The sequence below is a fragment of the Oxyura jamaicensis genome, chromosome 3, assembly GCF_011077185.1.
Source record: "Oxyura jamaicensis isolate SHBP4307 breed ruddy duck chromosome 3, BPBGC_Ojam_1.0, whole genome shotgun sequence".
NCBI classification, from domain to species: domain Eukaryota; kingdom Metazoa; phylum Chordata; class Aves; order Anseriformes; family Anatidae; genus Oxyura; species Oxyura jamaicensis.
The window spans coordinates 41,102,262-41,123,080 of record NC_048895.1 but is presented as its reverse complement, the minus strand read 5'-3'; the positions used below and the strand labels follow the sequence as shown (position 1 = coordinate 41,123,080).

At 39.2% G+C, this 20,819-nt stretch overlaps 1 protein-coding gene and 1 long non-coding RNA gene across 3 annotated transcripts in view; one reads left to right on the top strand and one right to left on the bottom strand.

Moving 5' to 3' along the window:
- PCNX2 (pecanex 2) overlaps positions 1-20,819 on the bottom strand; it is a 155,081-nt gene that overhangs the window by 72,457 nt on the left and 61,805 nt on the right. For both annotated transcript variants that reach the window (XM_035323215.1, XM_035323214.1), the window contains exons 16-20: positions 16,251-16,360; positions 14,057-14,153; positions 7,716-7,808; positions 7,086-7,236; positions 3,551-3,692 (exon numbers count right to left, since the gene is read on the bottom strand). In XM_035323215.1, the coding sequence (XP_035179106.1) occupies positions 3,551-3,692; positions 7,086-7,236; positions 7,716-7,808; positions 14,057-14,153; positions 16,251-16,360 (593 nt within the window). The remainder of the gene's footprint in view (positions 1-3,550; positions 3,693-7,085; positions 7,237-7,715; positions 7,809-14,056; positions 14,154-16,250; positions 16,361-20,819) is intronic.
- Positions 13,263-19,636, top strand: LOC118165251. Its single transcript, XR_004749942.1, has 3 exons — positions 13,263-13,478; positions 19,045-19,049; positions 19,626-19,636. It is a non-coding gene; the product is annotated as an uncharacterized LOC118165251 (long non-coding RNA).

The following is a 20,819-nucleotide window of genomic DNA, read 5'->3' as shown; positions in this document are numbered from 1 at the left end:
AATTCAGGAGTATTTAGTGATATTAGGCATCCCCAGGGCTTTCTGGCACTTGAACAAGTACATTTGGATTGCAGTTTTGCATGTTGATGCCTAAGAGCCATATTGGATCTATTCCTGAAAAGGCAACCCACACTTAATAGACATGTACAAGTAACTCCCTGTGAATTGAGAGCCAGATGACTTCTCCTATGTAAATTAAACACAAACACTTTTGGGGAGATGTGTTGTGTTTTGATGCTGGTAAAAATAGATGGGGATTTTAGTGAATACTGAGTGACTTCATAAAGTAGGCCATGTATTTGCAAAATGCACAGGAGGTTCTCCTCTATCCTGCTGCGAACCAGGAGAATACCTGCTGCCATGACTGACACTTGACAGGTCAGAAAGCTACAAACAGGTTTTCATCATTCTAGGAAGGCTCTCAGCCTACTCATTTCCAGGTTAGTCTCATGTGACATTTATTCATTATTGTGTATATTCGTTAATGAAGATACAAGTTTCTCTGAGTGCAGATCATTCTAAGGAATCACCAGGACATCACTGTTTGAATAAAATACCAAGCTGACCTTATTTCTCACCTTGTCAAACTGTTGTTATCAATTTTCCCCAAATTCCTGAAGGGCTAACCTAGCGCCTAAATCGAATAGATTCTGAAGTCACTAGAATCCATCGCGATGTGTCACATGCAAACCATTTGGTTCTTGTATTTCACAGAAAGAATAAAATTCTTACAACATGGAAGAATTTTCACATGGAAATTTTAGAGATGATAGAGCGAAAAAGACTTTTTCCTTACCAGATCTGTTAACGTTGGGAAAATTTCACAAAAAGGACATTTATAAAATAATGCTCTCAAGGGGTAACAGGTAGTAAGTTGCTCATTATCCCTCTTCTTTACAGATATTATCGCACAAGATGCTTTTCCCAGTGCCTTAACTCCCAGTAGAGAGAAAGCAAGAGAGAGAGAATGAGAAATAAGGACTTATTTCTGAACTCTCTGTGGCAGGTAACATGAGAAGGCATTTCAGCTTGTCAGCATGAATCCCACTAATAACCAGCACATTAGGGTCTCCAAAGTTGTAGTAAACTACTGGCTGTGAAAGCAGCTGTGCTGCCTCTCCAAGAAGCAAACCACTTCAGTCCTTTTAATCATAAAACAAGATGAAACTTACTTTAAGAAATAGATTTGAATTGAGAAAAATTCCAAAATCAAATCATACAAAACTCATCACATTGGATAATTTCAGACACAGAAAAGGAGAGTGCCTTCCCTTCTCTGCAGCTTGATACAGTCTGATCCTTGGGTGGTAAATAACTAAGGAGTGTTCCAATAACATAAAATAGCTATTTATATACTGAGGGTTATATGTGCTGTGTTAGTAACATGGCATATGAAGGACACAGGACCCCTTCAAGGACTTGCAGAGTTGAGGAGAAAGAGATAGGATCTGAGGACAAAGGTCTTGTGTGTGGCATTTACAAGCTAGTCTTAGAGGAAGAGTATTAAAGAGGAGTGCAAGAGAAGGGGATACTGGGAGTGCTGTAGCCTCAGTTACGAGAAAAAGGAGGAAAGACACGAAGATCAGTGAAGACAGAAAGCAGACAAAGACTATGTGGCGTATTTGATCCTCTCCTTCCTCTGTTCCTATTACCAGAGGCAGCAGATCGGGAGAAAGACAACAAGGGGCAGGAATGGCAGGTTCTGTACCTTACGGACTAAAAAGAACAAGAGTTCATCTTCCTTGCAGTCCACTAATGCAGATGTCACATGGGTAAACATAACCCAAACTGATTTGTACCACCAAGGTCAGCAGCAGTCTTGACACAGCAGCATTCACTGATGGGGTTTACTGTTTGAAAGGAGCTACCGCTCTACCACTGTCAGAATAGGGTTTAGCTCCCTAAGTCACGGCATATCTTTGACTGAAGTCTGAGCATACCTGAGTGGAACTTCTTTGAAACTGCTGTCAGGAATTTTATTCTTATTGGCATGCTAAAAGGTAGATTTAAATCCAAGGTGATCACACTTACACATGGAGGATGGGGAAGCAAAGGATTGTCATGTTATTCCCCTACAGGCTAAACAATCAGAGGCAGACAAATGTAACTGCTTTCTTTAATCTCAAGATTTTTGGACAGACTCACTACCTCTGAAGGCTTCAGGGAGGTGACACTTTAAAGTGTAATCTAGCTTTGAGGAATGACTATGCAGAAATAGCACCTTTTAAACTCCACGTATTTGCTCTGTGCATGTATTCAGTCACATCTGCTAACTACTGAAAAATAACATTTTGATTACGTTTTAGTTTTCCCAGCCCTGTAGAACCAAATACAGTGATGGTCATCAACACAGACCTACCCTGAACAGCACACCTAAACACCTGTAACACATCAACCTTAAAATCCCCCGGTGCCCAGGAGAAAAAGGTCAATAGGGCCCATCTGAGGCACAGCCCATCTGAGTCCACTGAGTCTCTCTGGAAAAAAAGCTGTCTGGGAGAAATATATGGAAAATCTGTCTAACATCCTATACTAGTTTTAGCCCCTATAAGCAGAAAATATATTTATAAAAAATCTATCTATATTAAAAAAAATAGTCCTTAAAGCTGTGTTATTCTTTAAGAGAGAATAATAAGCAAAACATGCATTTTTACATTAATTTTTAAATCTAATTTTTAAAGTTAAAAATCTAAATTATTATTAATACTGAGGAACTTCTCCCTGCCCCAGCAGTTTTTCCTGGTACTGGAACCTTCCTTCCTGAACACAAGCTGTTTCTTTGTTTTTATCATCTGCATCACTGTCATTCTGATAAAAAGACTGCAGAAATTCTGCTCACTGGGGATACTGCAGTCACTGAGCCTGCTGAATATCTGCAGTAGGTAAGTCACCAACCAAAATATTTACCATAAAAGGCAGTCTCTGCAAGAATCATACTGTGAGTCCATGGATCACTTCTGCTTAATATCAGAGACAGACTTGGGAAAAGAAAGAAAAAAAGTATATCCCTATCTTTCTAAAACCACTCTTAATGCAGGACTACCTGCCATTCTACACTATTGAATATTTTATTCAGTTTAGTCTGACTCAAGTGGTGAAGCTGACGATAATTCCTCTGGGAGGCTACGCCATAGTCTTAACAATCCTCAGTTAGGAAACGTTTCCTGATATCCAGCCTCGATTTCTCATTTTCATCTGATTAATTCTAGTTACCCCACTGTGTTTATACCCATCAGACACCTGCAGCCTAGTACAGTGCATCTTGCTTTTAATTGACATTTAGACATTCCATATATATCTATATATAGCTCTTTAATCTTTTTTAATTTCTCTGTCTCTCACTAGAGTCATGCCTTAGCATGTGCTATGGTAGCTTTTTTTTTCCTTTTTCAGCAGAGCCAATGATTACTGTATACTGAACTAATAATGGCACAAAAGGAAATTGTGAAAAGCAGCCTTATTTAAGAAACAAATTTCAATTCTCAGTCTTTAGTGTAAATCTGAGTAGTCTACTAATCACATACCATGAGTTATAATCAAATCAACTTACTGTGTACCAAGCTTCTTGTATTTACTAATTGAGAAAGCATCAATGGTGAGGGCATTCAATATTATAGCTGGATACAAGATGTATTTCTCAAAGCACTGAAGCCACACATAGAGTCTTTCAAACCACATCAAATGAGCAGCATCTGAAATAAAAAATTCAGATAACTTACGATTTCATCAAGTTATCAGCAGTTTTGCACTGCAATACTGTAGAAGTAACAAAATGAGCTAGCTCATATTAATAATCAACCAAGTAATTCATTACACAAAGAAATTCATATATATATATTTTTTTTTTCCAACAGAGAAATCATTTTGCTCTCTGAATCTGTACAGTATCTGTTTTGACTCTTATAATCGCATTCATGAGAAATGCTCAGAAATGGTAAGAAGTGGCACATACTAAATGGCAGATTCTACCTAATTCAATTACTAGTCACTGTATTAAATGGCACCTTTAGTAACACAGTGGTTCTGGAGAGGCCCTCTCCAGCTCTGGCTCTGACCAGGAACCTCATTTGAACTTTGTGCCTCCCTCTCCAAGTGGCAAAATATTGTTCGTTTGACTGCAAAGTACTATTGAACTCATTACTAAATGAAATACCATTTGATGTCTAAAGACTGAAGAAGTAATAGGAGCTAGACGTTGACACAAATGTTTCTTAAGGCACCTTAAGAACATCTGTCCTAAAACCAATCTGCCAGGATCACATCACCCACCAGTAAAGAACATCATTTTCTGCAGTAGACTTTTCTAACAAGATCACAGGTTTAATGGGAATATTAAACAAGAACTGAATGTTCTGTGCAACTGAAGTGCTATGAGAACTTAGGTGAACTGAGTGCAGAAACACTTGTGTACTGAAAACAGTAGCATCTTTCTTCTTAACTGAACTCTTCTATACAAGGTTATTGGAAAAATACAGCAAACACAAAAAGCCAGAACTTGGTATTGACTCAGAAATAACAATGCCAGCTACTGAATTTCCAACACTCTTTCCTGCAGAAATGAAAATAATTATGTATACACATACACACAGTCACACACCACCTTCTCAATGACAGAGAAAGACAACATGCTGACAGGCTACCTCCTAAGATTATACACACACGGTCAGATGTCTATTTTGGAAGCTAGCTTTTATTCTCTATTCTCTCTCCTTCTTCTGAGCTACAAATTGCTTTCAGAGCTTCTGTGCTCTAAAGAACTTCATCTGGATTCCCAAAGCTGATGTCTGTGTAAGAACTTGAGCTTGAATAGAGATGTGCATATCAAATAAACCAAAGGAAGGTAGCCACAGGAGCAGAAAGAGATGTGGCAAGGCATGTATGGACAATGCAGAGAGAAAAAAAATAGCACATATTCACAGGGGATCCTGGAAAAGAGGTGGGTGGTTTGAAAATGGCCTAGATGAGTCTGCAGGGTATAAGAGCAGAGATGGGGAAGGAGGAGTAAAGAATCTTTTGCTTCAGGCCTTCTCACACAGTCCGTCACTACTTTCTACACACCTGTTGTACCATAAGCTCACCCATCTTAAGCTCAGCCTTTCTTCTTGCAGTCATACAAAATAATAACAAGAAATAAATCAGTTATCTCATAGGTACATCATGAGAACTGTTCTGAAAATTGCCATATTGTGAAGGGCCTCAAAGTCCAAACGACTCATCTAAAGTCTGTGAAACAAACCCAAGAATAAACTTGTGGAATTGTCATTACCAGCTGCTCATCTAATTGCTACCAATCATTCATCCTTGCCATAAGAACTGCGCTTGTCAAAAATTAGGAAGATGAAAATGAAATTATATGCAGTGAATAGTGCTAACAGACCCCTTGCTTTGTGTGTTTGTCCTGTTACTGTCCACGCCTGAAAATACAGAATACAGTTCTTTTCCAACCTCCTTCTGCTATACACAAAGGTAACCTTTAAGTTCTGCTTCTACATTTTTCTTACAGGGTAAAAGAAAGACAACAGCCTGTCAGACATATCTATCAAAGGGATTACACAATTTTTTCTCCTCAGCCTCTCATCTCAGAACATGATAAAAATCCTCTGCAGCAGCCTGAGGGACTGGGGAATAAATAAATAAATCGACAAATAAATAAATAAATTAAACTCCTGCTTTCTACACAGAAGACCATAGCATTGCAATAATATTTAAACCCCAAAGGATGGAAATGGACTGCATATAAAATGAGGACTGCAAATGAAGCAGAAAAGCCTGCTGCCTGTAGCAGGTACCATGTGAAACGCATCTAATCGCAAAGTAGAAGGAAACCCATCTGTGGAGATCAGTCTGGCATATCTCTATGTAGACCTCAACCTTTTCAAAAGCTGAGTCATTGCATTTAGGAAAATAATGTTTTCTGATAAATGAAGACAGACTTAATCGGGGACAAAGCAAAGACGACCTACAGTAATGTCTTACGATTAAGTTGATGCAACAGTGAAACTTGGGTACACATCAGACTTCCTGATTATCAAGGAGAGAAAGCCCTGAAAAATGTTCTCAATTGGACATGAACCTTAAAAACGTCTATATTTCTACTACGCTTTCCTTGCTGTATTGCAGTAAAAGTTAAAAGGCAACCTTCAATCAAGTCTCTTGGGTACCTTTTCATACCCAAGCCTTGTTTGGAAAGTAATCATTTTGAAAGACACAATTTTTAAAAGAAAATTTAAATCCTTAACGCGTATTTTTGCAGAGTGATCTGAACTCTTTTGTTGCCTAGCTGAACAGATTAAAGTCCCTCAGCAGACTGTGTTCTGACAACATTGTCTTCAAACACCTCAGGAACATATATTGAGAATGATTAAGGCACAGGATCCATCAAAAAATGACAAGCAAGCTTTTGGCTGGTAGCAAATACAAGATGAGAGCTGGGGAAAAAAACTGTCCTTCTCAAAGTATATTCTCTGCTTGTGGAAATAACTAAATCAGAACAGGAAATCAGACCCCAGTATACTAAAATATTTACAGATACTGGTGTCAGGGCACCACTGCTGAAGCCAGCAGACAAACAAGAACAAGTCAACAAGAAATTTTCACAGTTTCTTTCAATTTTTAAGTTCCTCTAAAAGTGTTACAATGGAAATTAAAACTAACTTGCATTATCCATGCTGTCCAAATGATGCATAATTGTATGTCAGAAAGTACAAATAATTCTACCTCAATTTCAATCATAATCTTTAAATTTAAATTTCTAAATTATTTGTAATGCCAGCGTATCAAGCAACAAAAGTAACAGTATTGTAATATAAAAGAAAAAAAAAAGCAGATCAAATGATGGCTCATGAAAGGCCACTTAGGGCCAGCAAGATGTTTAAAGGACTGTTGTATTTGGCATACAAGGAGAGGCTGAGAGAGCTGGGACTGTTCAGCCTTCAGAAGAAAAGGCTCATGGGGCATCTTATCAAATGTAAAACATAAATTATCCCCTCAGCCCTGTTCCTTCTGGATTTTTTTTTGTTTGTTTTTAAATCAAGACAAGCTGCCAGCCACTGCATCTATTGTTTAGATAAGATTTCATTACAAACCTCTCACTTCCCGTTGCCGGTGCTCTTTGCTTTTAAGTATGGGGTGGGAGATCCACAGCCAGGGGTGATGCTTGCGAAGCTGAGGAAGTATATAATGTGTTACGAATCCCACAGTCCATGCTAAAGCGAACAGGACAATGCTGAGAAATGGCTGGGCCAAGTGAGGAAAAAAAAAAAGAAAAACGGTTATAATTTCCAAATATATAATGACATTTCCTAAAACGCTACTTCTGCGCACCTAGAAACTCATGTTCAAACTGACTACACAGGTGGATGTGTTTTGAAATACGTATTATGCATGAACAATTGTTGTTTTCTTTTACCCCTAAATGGAGGAGAAAAGGTAAGTGACCAGGTTTGTCCTTTTTGTCTCCCCAGTTGCACATCCTAAAAGAGGTGCAGACATGCGAAGGATTAAAGGAAGAGACATCAGATAAGTAATACTGTGCCTGATAAAAATATCCACAATCTAATTGCACTGCAAATCAAAAAGCATTAAGTTATCACGGCCAGTAAATACATTTTCCCTAACTTCTCTTTCCTCAATCTCTATTCCTTCCAGCAAAAGTATCCTGTGGTTTTGCATAAAAGAGATAATACCTTAGAAAAAAATAAAGGACAGATACATACCCTTAATGATAGAAACACAGTGCTGGCACTGACAGCAAATGACAGAACAGCAGCCGCTGTGCAGACAATGAGATCCGATTTCAAAATTTCTTTCTGTGAAAATTATTTTATACAAAATTAGCAAGCCAATACTATTTTAACTAGTCAAAGTAAGTGACTGGCTTCTCAAGTACTCGCAGTCTGCATTGTGTTAAGGCTAATCATCACTCCCTGATATAAGGTGTTTTCTCCACTGTTGCTTTGTGAAATTATTTCTTCATATGCTATGTTTGTCAAAGTAATTATGTTTAAATTCATTGTGCCTACTTTTAAACTACATTTTAAAATTTGATTTTAACATTGCAGAAATAAAAGCACTACGTTTTCATACCGAGTCTGATTCTGTTTAAGGAATATAATTCACATTGCAGTTTTTTGGTTTGGGAAATCAAAATTCTGGTTCTTTGACCTATTTGCAATAGGATTGCTTCAGTTTTACTTTTTCTTGCATTACTGAAATGACTCATGCAGTTCTATAATGCCGTAATAAATATCTTAATTTCTGTTTCTGATGTTCTAAAGTCACACATCCCATTCTCTGATTTTCTGTATCAGAAGCCAAATTTCAGCAAGACCTTATGGATTTCAGACAAGGCATTTTCTGGTATCACTGAATGATAATGCAAGGACAAGTCTGCATTTATATAACAATCTATAACTATAGTAGAAGTAATTTTGTTTTGAAAGATTAGAAAATATCACAGTCTTTCCAGCCGCCCATTTTTCTTGTGATTAAAATGTCATTCTCGGTAAGCAAATAAACAAGATAGCTCTTGAGCTCTGTGATCTTCTGAATTGTACTTCAGAGGTCACTCAAACGTCTTTCCCGGTAAATGAAAATCTTGTCCTAGATTTATAAGAGGGATGCTTTAAGTTCAGCACTCAATACTTGCACTAAGTTATCACATGAGTAACTATTTGTAGCTCTTTGTTTAAATAGTGACTTATACTTTAATTCAAAGACATCTAGAAACAACACGTGGAATACAACACTGTTAGAATTTGAAATACATCCAATTTCCTGCTGCTGCAATCTAGGTAGCCTTCATTCATCTCATCAGAGACAAGAAAAAGAAAACAAAATAATGCTGCGATAGCAAACCTAAGAACAAGGGACATAAACAAAAGAAAGTAGAAGAAGCGAGCAGAAGGGTTGTGAATTACAGGGGAAGCTAGCAGCAACCACTATATTTAGGCTGCCTATCACTGTCTGTTTTGAGAAATGCTTAGTAAAAGGTCACCAGCATCAGCACTTCCACTTGCTGCAGCAGGCCTTTGAAATTCAGCAGGACTAAAAAGCCTTCAGGCTCAAAAAGTATTTTTGCTTTGTCCCATGAAACTCCAGTCCAGTTTAGCTGAATTCTCAAGCAATAAAACCTGTCCTTTCTTTTCTCAGTTTGCTCAGAAAGCCATCCTTGCAAAAGAGCAGCACTTCCTCTGCTCCTCAGGCTGTGCCCTCTTCAGGCAGTACCTAGCTCAGTAAGGACTACAGATTGGAAGGCACAGGAGGAGAGTTAAGTTGGACTCCTCCCCAAACCATCTTTCCAGAACACAGTGCGGCTGGCCTCATCCCTTGCTTCTTGGCCACCACATGCAACAGGAAAACCACATTAGCGACCTTACAGAGAAGGTCATCTTCACTGAACAAACCTCTGACCCCTACACATGCCCACAGGTTCTCTACAGTCGGTTTAGATGTTCTCTCGCTAGCAAGTATTGGGGATTTAGTAGTTGTAGCAGTACTGAAAAATTGTGGTCAAAACCCCAGTAAGGGAATTATTACCAGCTCTTATAACTGACATATTTTTTTAATGTTTGCAAGATTTTAAAGCTACTTCACACAAAGACAATAAAAAGCAGCAGTATGGAGGTTATAAAACTCAGTATCTGAGAAAGTTGAGCAGTGCCAGATTTATGCGGCACCATACTTCAGCCCTTTTGTGGGGATGTATTATGAAAAGTCTTCATCAAGTATCATTTTTCTGTGCAGCTGAATTCAACTACTCAATAATCTAAAACAAGCTTATAAGAACAAACACATGCCAATCATATTTTCAAGCTCTCCTTCACAAGCAAAAAGGATTACTATTAAAATGACAGCTGAGTTGTTTTCATAATCATGTGACTGCAGAAGCTGCCGTTTTAAGAACCATATCAAACATTAAGAACTTAGCTATAAAATCAGAAGAAGTGACAATAATAGATATTGGGGTAGGGGGAAAAGGCATCCAAGGCATCCATTTCCATTCCATGCTCAGGCCAGCTCACCAGAGAGAGCAACCTGTATTACACAGACTGTACTGCACGGGATTTCCATGGGATTTCCCATCTTTCCCATCTTTGACTTTGCAAGTGTTCTTTTTAAGGTTCAATCACTGCTTTTGACACATTAACACAACACATACAGAAAAAGGTCTGTGGTTTTAAAGCAAGACCTACCTACTCAGGTATTTGAAACCAAATTAAATAGTTGCAGTCCAACTTTGGTGATATCTGGAGTGCCTAAGGTTTCATTTATGCCAGGCACATGCCCTTTGCACGTGCACAGAACTGCTTCAAAATGTTAACGTACTGTTCAGCTGCTGGCTTGCACAATGTTCCCCACAGGAGGCAGGAGCTACTTCTTGATGTGGCAGATACATTTAAACTTCTTACATACATACATACATATATATATATTTCCCCTGTTCTAAAACAAAACTGGAGCAGGAACTACTTTGTTTCAGATCAAAACATGATGGCCAGGGTCCCTGGAAAACCGCTGACCCTAGGCAGTTGTCTCTGCCTGAAGGGTATTCAGAGCTACTTTCCAAGAGAAGGCCCTGGGCACCCACCTACAGGTTGCTAGGAATGGGTCTGCGGCTTCCACCCTTCTTGCTGAAGACAAGTCACTGCCTAAAGACTCAGTGGGAAATGCAAGGAGCGTTACTCTACCAGTAGAGCCATCAGACACATGAAGGGAGGCAGATCAGGAAGCAGAGAAGTTCTGGTTCCTGTTCCTAGACTGCTTTTTCTGTAGGTTGCACAATGGTTGTTCCATGTGAAATTAATGGGGAATGCAGTTCCCTGTGAGCTGCTTGATGAGCTGACTGTAGTACCAACTGTTTAGACTGCCTTGTAAGGACGAGCCTTATTCGGATCACAAGGGGACTGAAAGCTGTGAAATTCAAAATGAGTGAAGTGAGTGGAGGCACCTTCCTGCAGTCTTAATGGGTGGGACACAGGACCCTCTCCTGGACTTGGCATTCCCTGACCTTGCTAGCTGTTGCAAAGCAACATGTCTACCTCTACACGATTCTGTCCTCCATCCTGCATTTAAATCCAACTGTCTAAAGCAAGACTTTGGATTCCATTCCCAACCACAGGCACTTATGAATTGAATGTTCAATCACCCTACAATGCGGCGCTTAAATCCTTCCTTGTGTTTGATCCAATATAGGAAAGTTAGGCTCTGATCGCAGTTCAGATCTCTTCAATGAGAGAGAGTCATTACCACTGTGTTATGGTTTGGGGTGAAAGCAGGTGTTCTTTATCTTTTTTCCCTCCATTTTACACTCAAGGCAACAAAGAAACCCTGGCCCAACAACATTGCATTTAATGCCTCAGAGATTTTACATATTATAGTGGGATTTTTTATTATTATTTTTGATTACACTTTTGGAGCTTTGTACAAAGCCTTTCACTGATTATCCAAATGTTTGTATTAAAGGCCAGGAAGGAACCGGGGTTTGAATGTAACACATTAACACCCTCAGGACACTGGTTAATCTAGCAATCAGCCATGTGGATGCCTATAGAAATTAATTATAATGGTAGGAAGCTCCATTCTCAAAGTTGAATGGTCAATTATCCATCACAGCTGCTTTATAATTCAGGCTTCCAAAGCTGGCAATTCTTACACAGCTATTCAAGCAAAGGGAAATAGTAAAGGTCATGTAACTAAACATTAGAGATGTTGTATTTATTACTGCTAACATTAATATGAAGCCACTACAGAATACAACAGATTAATTTTCAGTATTAACCTTGTTTGCTTTCAGCTGCTTAACAATGCAAATTGGTTTTGTATGCCTCACGATTTCTGATTTTACGTGCCTCTTTTAAATGGCACGTTATGCACACCATACATGCCTATACAGACCTGGGCAAGGCTGGCTGTTTTGTGTGGCATTTTTACATCACTGGCACTGGCAGGGAGTTAGGATTATTCTACTCACAGAGGAGTACTCAGAATTATTATGTTTTTTTTTTTTAAAGTTGAATTAAATTTGCTTTTTAAGTCAGTTGAGTCCTAACAAACACGATTGCTATTGCTGAGGCCGGTCAATAGAGACTGTGGCTTGATTTTGTTCCTCAAACTTGAGACACGTGCATTTTTTGCTGAGATACAGGGGGAGTCTCCTGGCAAACTGGTTAAAGTGTTTAATTGAGACAGAGATACCAGATAACACAGGGGCTAGACAAAGAGCCTGCATTAGCCAGAAATTGCTCTGTTGTTCTTCAAGAGAATTCCCATTGTGGAAGAAGTAGAGAAGTAGCATTGCTAGTTGACATTGTAAGCAAACACGTTTGCTTAGAGTTTTTATAAAGACTGAAGGAAACCCACACAGAAGGAAAAAAATAAAAAATAAAAAAAAAGGAAGGTGAAAAGCTAGCAAGCTCCAACAACACTGAAAGACAGCCCACCTCTGTCTAGAAACAGTAGTGGCATGGAGCGTCAAACATACAGAGCAGAAGAGTGCCAATCCCCCCAAACCAGCCATATCCTGGAGAGCAAAAGGTGCAGGAATCCCACTTAATCAAAAATAAAAATAAAAAAAAAAATCAAAAAACCACACACACACCAAAAAAAAAACAGACAAAGAAACAAAAACCCCACCAAACCACGCTTGCAAAACATGATAGGAAACATGGTGAAGTGAACAAATAGAGTCCTGTGTCTGGCCAGTCCCACTGTGTTCCTCCCTCTACTTCTGCATCTTCAGCTCCAGTGGCTGAAGGGCCCCAGTGCAGTTGACCCACATGGTAACTGTGTGAATGTAAGACATCAGATCCCTATCCACATTACTGGCACAAAAACAGGTCTGGAGCTGGCCCCATAACTCCATTTTGAAAATACAATCAGGATGTGAATTTGTTCATTCTTTTGTTGTGTTGTTGTGTTCCTCAATGTATTGAAGCATTGCTCAAGGTTTCCCTCTACACTGTGAACTGAAACCTATTAAGCGGACAGCTGTATTAACTGCTTCAGTCCCTTGGCAAGAGTCCCTCTGCAGAACAGATGAGATCAGACTCTGTACTGCTCCAAGATGGATGCTATCAGCAAAAGATACAAGTAGGATATAAATACCAGAGAAAGAGAAGCTTTCCATTGCATCTGCAATACAGTGTCTGTGTACAAGAATGGATTTACAATGACTCGTGGCAAAAATCTACGCACCTAATATAGCAAAAAACTTTTTTTCCTTTTTTATTCCTGTTACTACATTCACATTGCAATGCGGCTCAGTTTGCAAGAAGCTGAAGCTCAATAAAGCCAAGAAGGAGCAAACATATCACTTAATCTTATGCAGGCCTTATTACAGTAAGCAATTTAACATTGTACTTGGTAGGAAATCATCTAAGTAGCAGCTTAGCAATGAAAAGCAGAAAATATTGATATAATGGATTAAACTCATGTGCTTGATTTAGGCTGTGTAGCACCTTATAAAATGTCCATCAAATGTGATTCTGTGACTCTGTGATATGAAGAGACACCTGGAGGCCAGAGCAGTGACCATACTAGTGACCCGTACCCCTTGGCACTTTTGACTTTCAGGCTGTCTGAAGGTCAAAAAAGGTGGTCTGTCTCCCAGACACTCCGAGAGCTCCTTGGTTCTGTGAGCATTCAGGACTTCAGGAATAATTGCCTTCGCTGCAAATGCTCAATAAGCAGGCATTAGGATGTAATCAGGAAGAATGGCTCTCTGACAGCTTAGAACATGATAGTTCATGGCTCTAGGAAATCTCTAATGCCCCTTAACACTTAGAGAAACTTGATGATCTTCCCACATGAATTCTATGAGATCAACCTCTCCAGGGTACCAGTTCTCCCTTCAGGCCTCTCTGGAGAGAAGTTCTGGAAGTACTTCCCACAGTTTCAATCTGTGGATTTAAAGGAACAGGACAGATATCCTTCCATTTTCTAGTTTTAGTAGTTTAAATATTTAAATTACTAATTAAGAATATTTAGAAGATTTCTCAATGGGGAAAATGGATGGGAGAGCACTTCACATAGAAAGTAATGAAAGAAAAGGTCTTACCACTGATTCTCTCATCTTTTCTGGGAGTGGATCTGCTGATGCATCTTCAAACTGTTGACGCAGAAAGCGAGGCACATATTTGCATTGAATAAGGGACCTGTTTAAAAAAACAGACTAGTTAGGATACTTCTGAACATGTGTAACAGACATGAATATTTGCAGTGGGGGAAGCAGGGGAAGGAGCAGAGGAGGTGGAACAGCCTCAGTTTTCCTTCCTCATGCATGTAGTAGCTATCTTATCTTTGTATAGCTGGAAATTGATACAAACCAGCTCTACCTTTGATCAGGGTACAGCTTCCTCATCAAAATGTCAAGGAGTCTCACCAACCAGAGCAGTCCAATCAATGTGCCTGTGTCATTCAGAGGAATGAGCTAAGAGGGTACTGTGGTATTCATGCCCTTTATTAATAATTCAGCTAAGCTGAAACCAATATGAGAGTTCTCTAGACCCACATTAGAAAGGCCAGAGAGGCCATTTCCGTATAAATTGCATATTAATCCACAGTTCAAGATTTATGTGCTACCTTCTCCATCTTGAAGTTTATGCCACAGGCCATCCTTTAAACAGTTTCCAATCCCCTTAACTTCCTTTAATCAAGTTTAAGAGCTGTTTAAAAAAATATCTTAAATCTCTTTTTTTTTTTCTTGAGGATTATACATTTTCATCGCGATTGCATGAAGAATATTTGATGTTGCTGTACACATAAACCTAAACAAGATATTTAACAACCTTTTCAGCTGCTGAGGATTTGATTAAGAATATTATGGAATCAGGAGCTGGATTTAAAAGTTTAGGGAAATACAAGTTTTTACTTTATTAAGGAAGTTAATGATCTGATGTGTCTTTCCTGGAGAGTGGGGGAGAAAATATACATTTAAATTACTCCAAAATTGAAAGAGTTCACACTTACATGCTGATTTGCAATTTACCTGCGTGTAGTCTACTCCAAAGCTAAATAAACCTCCCCAGTACAGCCCACAGCTTTACCTCCTTTCAGACATGAGTTCTGTCCTATAACGGCCTATGAACTACACGCTACCGACACAGAACTTGATCCAGGTCTAATTGATGCCAGTGCAAGACACGGTAGGCTTCAGATAAAGACTGTAGATATAGGCAGTTCTTTTTACTTTGCCACACGACGACCTAGTAATGTCTAAATTTCAGATTCCCTCAGTCTTCTGAATGTTGAATAAAGAATTTCTCAGCTCTTCAGGGAGATTTACTGGGTAGCCTATTTCTCTTAGTACCTCACTTCTACCCCTCTCTCCTGCATTACAAAACTGTGTGGCCAACCAGCCTGACTTACCACATGCCTACTACAACCTTCATATAGTTGTGAGCCTCACCTCATGACACATACAACACATTTCGCAAAACTGAAAGGAGAGAGCCTCTGGGTTTCCTCATAAACTCCCTGCACTATGCCAGGATAAGACCGAGCTGCCTGGGAAGCAGAATCCTAGATGACATGGTGATAATGGCAGCATAAAACCTGCTTGCTTGCTTAATCCCACAGCCATACATGTAGATGCCCAGCTGCTTGTGCACAACCACAGCCCCCATGACAGCCACATAACACAACTCCCACAAAGGAAAGAAGTTATAGATCTAGAAGCCTCTCTCACATCACATCAACTGTCAGATCACAATGTTGGGACTTCCTTGGATCTCCCCTGTTCCCAGCATCCACTCTCAATACACACAAACTCTCTCCCACTACCTTTAGCGGAATATACCGGAGCAGAAAAGGGAAGAGTTGATCTTGGAGAGGCACCATCTACTGATGCTGACCCTAAGCCATCTTCCCCACAAATCAGAAGTCCTTTCTCCTTGCCAAGGTACCACCCAATGAATGTTCCGCAATTCCTGAAGTCTGCAACTCCCCTCAACTAAACCACTATTCTCCAATATGGCAAGCATGCAATTTCCCAGAGGGTAAAATCTGCCTTAAAGAATTTGGAAGAGCTGCGTAAAGAGTACCAGCCTTACTGCTGATCTGACTGCAGCACTTCATTTACTTAACAGGACTGACATGAACCATGCAGGCAGACGTGCTGAGGAATTTCCAACTCACCACAGTAATTCTAGGAGACAATCCCCACAGTTCTGAAATCCAGATATGACTCTGAGCACACCACATTTTTTGTGCTGTATAGGGAAATCAATAAATAACAATTGCAGGCAACTTACATCAGTACAGATGGGTCACTGCTTTGTCTGCTGAGGTGATAAGAAAGTGCAACTAGCAGACCACAGAAAGCAGAAAACAGTGCTGGAATGTGCTGTGCATCCCAGGGTTCCTGAACAGGGGGACAGAAAGCAGAGCATTTGCAAGTTAGGAACGCAGTACTGATTTATTTATTTATTTAAAGTCGGCCACACTGTCCATGTAACAATAAATGCACATCACCTAAATCCGTATGCCATCTACCACGGTTTGTCAATCCTTTATCATTTCAAAGTTTATCATTGTGAAAAAAGACTGCAGTATTACAGACACGCTTTGTGATTATACTACTGTAATTCCTCTATTATCAGCAATTAGCTAAGAAAGCACGTGAAAAGCACTTTTTCTTTTCTCTTTAATGAAACTCTAGAGGCAACTTCTCATTAAAATGAGATGCGAGTGAAATCATTTGCACTGTATTTGTCTAAACTCTAAGGTGATTCTGTGATTTACTTGACCTGTGGCCAGATTGCTTACAACAAATGCCAGTTCCACCTAGCTGGGGCGTAGTCCTGGCACCTCACTCCTAAATCTTTCTGCTGCCTTATATGGTACATCTAGGCCCTGCATTTTTAGCCACCGTCCTTGAGCAGGAAGAGACAGTTTACACACTCGCTAGCACATTCTAAGCATAATCAAGATGAGAAATTACCTCTGGGTGACTTAGGCAGCTAAAATTTGCTAGAGATAATAAAAGGAGGAATAGGAAGCTTAATGAATACTTATCATGACCAGCCTCATCTGTGGCATCCTCAGCTACAAATTAATCTTAAATACTTGTGAGTAATGGCTGTAAAAGGACAGAAATTTTGGCTGTGAAGGACACAAACTTGGTGGATCAGATCCACAGCCATTTCACTCACTAGACTTGTTCCATGCTTCCACACAACTTCTACCTGATCAAGTTAAACTTTGCCATCCAGTTCTATTCTTCATTTGGTTGTTCACAGGTACTGAACCAAATACGTTTTGGTTTAGCTTTTCCCATGCTCAGTCTCAGGTCAGAAATTTATATTCTTCAAGACACTGCAGAAAAGTAGTTGAAGCCAAGATGTTCTGCAAGTGGCTGGATCGCAGCCTATCCCAAAACCCATTGCGCTTCCAGGGCAGCATAACCACGTAGCACATGACTGCCCTTTGCCCTCCAACTTCTTCCAAAAGCAAAATGTTATAAAGAGCCTGTCTATATACCTGGTGTTGAAATGTAGCAGTTTGAGAAATCATCCCACCCTCTTTCTACAGCCAAACCTTACATGGCTGATTTCCGATAGTAATGTCTCAGGAGCTCTTTAGCTTCCCATATTCTGCAAACTACGAGCAGCCTCTGTGTTTGGCTAGCCTGTGCTCCACTTCCAAAGTACCTCTCCCTTGTCTCCTGAAAACTCAGCTGTCAGGGAGCTAGGAAGGCAGACAGGACAAGCATCAATATTTGCTGCCTAGGGAGCAGGATTTTACAGAACAATACTACACAGTGTTTTACAAAAGCTGAGAATACTCAAAGGTGTCATTTCTCCAGCATCAGTGATGCACCCCACTCCATTTTGTCATTTTCCTCCCCCTCTAATGATGCCTGGTAGAGCTTTAAATTAAAAAGATGAAAAAAACAATATAGTCGATAATTGGACAATGATTCTTCTCAGTGGGAAAACAGGAATGACAGGTTTTAGTCTTGGAAACTGGTATTATCTGTCAACCCAGACACGAATTTGACTGCCTACTCTACCTCATTTGGTTGAGGTGACATGTAGTGCTTTCACATCGAGTTTTGACTTTGATGCAGACACTCACGTAGTCATTTTTAAAACAACTCAAATGGTCTTACAGGGTTAAGGATGAAAGTGGTGAGTTAAAACAGATACAGTGTTTGGGGGTGGTGTTCCACTTCAACCACAGAATTGCCTAATCCACAAACAATCCACTAAAAAGGAAGATAAAGGTGGCTTTGAACTTACAAGCCTTCTACCACTTGTAGAGGTAGGGAGGAAAGTGTATTTTAAAAAATAAGTGGTGATAGTAGCTTTCTGTCCTACATGATTTATCCTTTTTGCTTCTTTCTTCCCTTTAAAAAAATGCATGTAACAAACCTTTATCTTTGAAAGGTATGCTAAAATAAATCACATGTCCTCTGGTGAGGCAGAGTGCTCTGAACAAAACAGAACCATTCTAGTAAGTAGAATTATTGGTTGTTGTTGTTGTTGTTGTTTTGGTGGTGGTTGTAGGGTTTTTGTATTGTTTTCATTTTTATTTTTTTTTTAAACTCACTCCCCTCCCCCCTTTTTTTTTTGGAAACAGAATAGTCCTCTAAACTCAAAGACTTTATAGATTGCTCAAACATTAGCATGTTTGCTAACATGCTAACATCAAACATCAGCGATGCTAATTCAAGGAAGAAATGGTGAAGGTGTTTTGCATAGTGACTTTAAAAAAAAAAATACGAAGAACAACTGGAATTAGTCTCCACAAAGCTCATAGACTTACTTCCCCACTCTCTCATCATTTCATCGTTATTCAACCCATCTTCTTCTGTTCTTCTCTTTACTTCTACTACTCAGCTTCATCATGGATCTATGCTATTGTTCATAATATGCAAAATGCGGGACAGCTGTTGACAGTCGGCCATTCTGCACATGTGATGTTAAATAGCAAGAAATACTATCATCCTGTTTCTGAACTCAGAAAATATTTACTATCTGAATGAAAGGGAATGACACCCTGCCCCCAAAGTTTTAAGAAAATGGTAACCTTGTAGAGAACAAGACCATGTTAACTGTAAGATAGCTGTTACCATGGATACTCAGTTTCCATTGAACGCTAATGACCAGGAATTGTCAGTTATTAACGGCCCTTGCATTACACTTGCTAGAGACATGTTCTAGAGAGAGATGCCTACCAGCCTTATCTTCCCATCATCCAAAGAAAACAAATCCTTACTTTCCCAGAAGGCCTCCAAAACCTTGGAAAGTGATGAACTACCGGAAGACAGACAGCGCTACCCATTTTGATTGATGTTGTCTCTTTCTTTGCACTCCCAACGGCCATCTGGAGCTGTATTTTCATTGCTGAAATTTAAAATCTTTAAGGATGGGACTGATGCATGGATGTGCATGCACATGTGTGCATGCCATCTTCCTCCATAGGGCCTCAGTCTGTGACTGGAATTCCTGGGCTAGAGAGTGAGATGGGCAATGACTTTGGACAGGAGGCATGAATGCTCACGTTTCACATCATGGTGAGTTTATCCTAAACAAGAATTGCAGATTTCTACATTCCTATACAGTGGCATACTTCTAAAAAAATAAAAATAAAATAATAACTTCAGGCCACATTAGGTTCTGCAGACAAAATATACTTTTTCTATTATATCTGGACAAGAAGTTTCTATCATACACACAGATCTAAGAGCATAACTACTGAGGTTACAACTGAAGTGCAAGTCTGACTACAGCTGCAAACATCACTCAGTGAAATATGTGATATCTGACAACTCTCTCCAAAATTAACATTCCTAATAGTTCTTGCTTGAACCTCAGGGGTCTCTAAATTGGAAAGTACATAAAATTGATGAGCCTTGTCTTCAAAACCTCCAATGGTGCTGGAAGCATTTTATCAAGTAGAAATAAAGCTGTCTAATAATCCTATACTTCTATTTTTGGTCACTTACACATGCGGGAATTCTGTGTATACACATGGGCCCATTCAGTGCTGTTTAGAAATGTTTTGGACAGTCTTAGCAGACAGAGGGAGATGTATGCTTGTAATACTTTCCCATTATAAAACCCTAAGACATATATTTCAAAATTACTAGTACACACATGAAGCCTGTGTTGTTGAAAACAGGAATCAAGAAGCATTGTTATTCTGATTAATGAGTTTAGAACTCATTAAGCATGGAAACAAACTACATCAATTTTAAGATGAGAATGGCTTAAAATACTCACAGGATTTTTAGTAACTGCCCGTTGAAGTGATAAATAAGTTACCAGAGAATCCTTTCTTCAGATTTAAGGTAATGGAAATGATATAACTTCCATTTAAAAAAATATTACAGAACGAGAGGAGGCAGCTGTGCCACATATGAACACATTCATATCATTATCAATCAAATTTTTGGACCCAGGTCCAACATCTGAAAGTTTTCCTGGCTGATTAAGACAACCCACGAGGAGTTCCTAAATTTTTTAAAGAAAAAAAAAAAAAAAAAAAAAAAAAGGATCACAGATTATTAACTGGCTCTGGATAAATTTCAAATCCAAAACAACTGATTGAAACACAAGGCAGAAGAGAGGGATTGACTGATTCCAGAAAGATTTGAGGATGTGCTCCTCTGCCCCTTAGCAACACACTGACACACCGGGTGCTAAAGACAAGTATAAAGACAAATAAATTCCAGAACAAATGTTAGTTGAAAAAATAGGCACACCTGATTTTATTTAACAGATATTTAAAAAATAGTATTCGCACAAAAACCACAAAACAGATGGAGCGGGAGACAAAAAACAGCACATCAGGCAATTCTACTCAAGTGAAATAGA